General features: G+C 38.2%; 1 protein-coding gene across 2 annotated transcripts; it reads right to left on the reverse strand.

Annotated features, from left to right (window-relative positions):
* Window positions 1-982: 982 nt before the first annotated feature.
* Window positions 983-3,353, reverse strand: LOC149274322 (hippocalcin-like protein 4). 2 transcript variants are annotated; one of them, XM_089505627.1, is made up of 3 exons: window positions 3,192-3,353; window positions 2,030-2,245; window positions 983-1,180 (listed from the first exon to the last, which is right to left on the reverse strand). In XM_089505627.1, exons 1-3 carry the CDS (start codon window positions 3,351-3,353, stop codon window positions 983-985), a joined length of 576 nt encoding a protein of 191 aa, XP_089361753.1. The 2 variants fall into 2 exon arrangements, with proteins under 2 accessions (XP_089361753.1, XP_089361754.1); XM_089505628.1 differs by lacking the exon at window positions 2,030-2,245.
* Between the last annotated feature and the right edge of the window lie 425 nt (window positions 3,354-3,778).

A 3,778-nucleotide genomic window follows, 5' to 3' on the forward strand; every position in this document is an offset into this window, starting at 1 on the left:
ATTGAGCTCCTTGACAGAAATGCCCCCGCTCCTGCTTCCAGCATGGGGTGGAACCTCTGAACCTGACTCAGGAGCCAAGGGCCCAGTTAAAGGTTTGGTAGGTGGGAGGTGCATTGGACATTTGCATGGTGTGTGTTGGTCCCTGTCTGAAATCAGGTCTTTGTGCCTTCTCTTTTTTTTTGCTAAGCTATTTTGGCATTTATACTAATATTCATGAAAAATGCTCAGTTGAAAATGTACTTAAAATCTATTGCCTGATTTCCACGTGCCTATAACTTTTATGTATATACATACACACATATATACATACATATACACATATATATACATACATGTACACACACACATTTATATAAAATCACAAAACCAGTTGTAATATAGAAGTCACAATACCACATTAAGCCATAAAACAAAAGCAAGGTATTGCATACATGTCATGCTCTTGTAACACTTCAAGCAGTGTCATAAAAAATAATAACGGGACAAGCCCTGTATATATTACATTTAAAGTAACATCTATGTTACATGTCAAACACTGTATACCCGTGCAGTGCTTTTTATAAGTACAATACAAGGCAGAACATTCCCTAGCCTCACAGAATACATGCTCTCTTTATCGGGACATCACTGTGAATTACACATAGACAGAAGCTCAAACCTTCCACATGTAAGCAACAGAGAAGAAGCAAACGCATCAGTGGTAAGACCACATAAATGAGGACTGAACCAAACCACTGTTTATTTTGTCAACATGTAAAACCTCATATGCCTTCCTGTTCCACGGGTCAGTGTTTCTCAGTCTGGACCCTGAATAAGAAGCAGTCACATTGTCACCTCCCTCTTATAATGATAAGACCAGTATGGTGTGAAAGTCTTATCACACAGGAGGAAGGTCCCAGGTTGCTGTTGGTTGGGGAAGGTAGTCAGGTGCATGCAGGAAGTTCAGCTTAGCTGGCGTGGTTGGGGTGTTGGAGGGTAGGTGCTATTTCTGCATGTCACACTGCAGCAGCAGCACTATAGAGGGGTCACTTTTAGCTGCCTCTTTAAACTCTTCTAGGGTGATCTGGTCATCTCTGTCCTTGTCCATTTTTGTGAAGATTTTATCAACTCTCTGCTGTGGAGTGAGGCCATCCTGATTCATTCGCATCATAATGACAGTGCCCACCATCTTATAGATTGCCTAAAATATAAAACAAGAGAGAGAGTTAGACTATAAGAGATAGTGGTGTATATTTAAACAAAACATTATGTGACCCCAGTAAATGCATGTGCACCGGTGAACCAGATACGCCTTTTACACAGATAAATATTGTTCTAAATATACACAGTATAGATCAGAAAACTGACTCATGTCATAACTTAAAAAAGTATTCCCTCCAAGCATCTTTCTAACCTATAAAATTGGGGTATGTGCAACAAGCAGAATGGAGTTGGCCTAAGAAACAATCTAGCCATTAATTAATCAAGCATTTTTGCTATTTACATTGGATGCTTTACTACTAAGGAGTCTATCTTCATTAAAAAAAATTTGTCCTCAAAAAGAATGATTAAAATCATCACTATCACAAAAAGTTACACCTGGCGATTCTCTAAGACTCTTCAGAAGAAAACTCGGATTTTCTGAGCATTGTGATATCTAATTTCAACTCATTCAATGTGTCAAATTTCAGTCCAGTTGGCTTTTTCCCTTACAGAAATAAAGGATTCTGCAATGTAAGTAACATGAACTATCTGGTTCTTCCAGAAGGTGACCTCTGTTCTGGAGACCTCGTATTTTTACAGGAGGTTCTCCCAGACTACTACCAGATTATAAAATAACTAGAGCAACATATGATAAGGAAGCATGTTTTAAATTCATTATTAATATGGATAGAACTCCATTTCCCCCCTTTTTTCTCAGTTTCCTTCTCTTCCTGCTTACAACATTGTTTTCTCTCTTTCATGACTATTCCTCCTTTACAGATATCCAATAACATGACAAATCCTTTTTTGCCACACTGTCCAATTCACTTCCCACTCGTGGACATACCTCGATAATCTCCAGCATCTCCAGTCGTGTGATTTTGCCATCTCCATCCAGGTCGTACATCTCAAAGGCCCAGTTCAATTTCTGCTCAAAGCTCCCACGTGAGGTAACACTCAGAGCACAAATGAATTCCCGGAAATCAATGGTCCCATCTCCATTTTTGTCAAATGTGCGGAAGGCATGCTGAGCAAACTTAGAAGCATCCCCATATGGGAAGAACTAAAGGCACATATTGGACAGAGGAAAGATTGGAGGGTGAATAACATCACAAAAACACATATCATATATTGAAAAGGACTAGAGTGATGCAGGCTCAATTAGGGTTGCCCTAAACCTCCTCTTTTAAAATGTTTAAAACTAGAATGTGGGCTAAGCCTATGTTTTCTGGTCTACCTTATGCTTTGCACTCAGTGGCTAACTTAATATATAACTGCCCTAACAGGACTGTTTTATTTAACTTCCATAGTAGTACCTTACTAATCATCATGCTGATAGAGCATTGCTATGGTCTAATTGTCAATAAACATTGGTTAAACCATTAAAACAGCTGGGCTGTTGGCATGAAGTGTTTGCTAAAAAGTTTAGATATATTTATAAACAGGTGAATGTGTATAAGATAGAGATCCTATACAGCCCTATACCATGGAAAGCATGACAATATTCAACCCTTTTAAGGCCTAGTAGTATCAATGAACAGGGGTCAGTACAAATCAACACAAAACATCACTAAAAAGGAACAAATGGGTAGGAAGCCCATTAAGGAAACACAGAAATGGTGTCTGACCAAAGGCCTACGTTGTGCAACTCGCAGTATCTCATTGGACTCTAGCAACCGCTTGAAAGGGCTTCACTGGCCTGGATAAATTATGGGAGCTTCCAGAGTGTCATAACAGGCTGGTACTTTTGCTTACATGGGTTTTTGTTGTTGCTACTACCTCAGGATGAATTGTTTCATTATACTTTTTTAAATTCTACATAATTTTGTTCCACTTCAAGAATTTTCAGGTCCAAAGCCAGGTTTGAATATCACCTTCACAATTGCATTGCTAGCTACTGAAGGGATCCGCTTGTTGGTAAATGGGAACCAAACCTGTGTATCTCCTTTATTATTATCTTTTATTTATATATGAGTATCAATATATGGCAGAAGATTAAAACACAATACCTTAATGTAGAGCTGCTGGAACTCTTGCAGGTTGAGAATCCCTGATGGGCAATCCTTCAGGAAGCCTTTGTACCAATGTTTGAGCTCTTGCTCTGTGAATTCCGTGCTTTGGACAAGGTCTTGCAACATCTCAGGTGCCAACTTACTGTTTGGTTTGCCCATTGCTACCAAGAAAGGCACCACAATCTAGGAACTAATAAGAGGATTTATATGGGTATAAATCTTTTAATAATGTTTTGCTGATGACTATAGAGAATGTAACAGTTTTTATCAATCATAATAAAACATTTTTAGTAGGGTGTGTCAATCTACTAATGCATATTAGAAAATGGTTAGTATTCAAGGAGGGAACAAATATAGACTAGCATACCAGTTCAATCATGTATTTTAAAAGGAACCATTCACGGATGATCATTTAAACATATTCTTTTATATGCATATATAGCCAACATTCAATCCCCTCCACCAGACATTCAACAAAACTATGTAAGTAGAAAACCCATAAAAAGGACACAGAAAAGATTAGGTCACTGTCTGAATGTAACCTAAATGTCTTTAGTCTAATACAAAACAAATGCTTCTGGAAT

Source organism: Sceloporus occidentalis, unplaced genomic scaffold (assembly GCF_023333645.1).
Source record: "Sceloporus occidentalis isolate IW3139 unplaced genomic scaffold, rSceOcc1.0.p SCAF_336, whole genome shotgun sequence".
Taxonomy (NCBI): domain Eukaryota; kingdom Metazoa; phylum Chordata; class Lepidosauria; order Squamata; family Phrynosomatidae; genus Sceloporus; species Sceloporus occidentalis.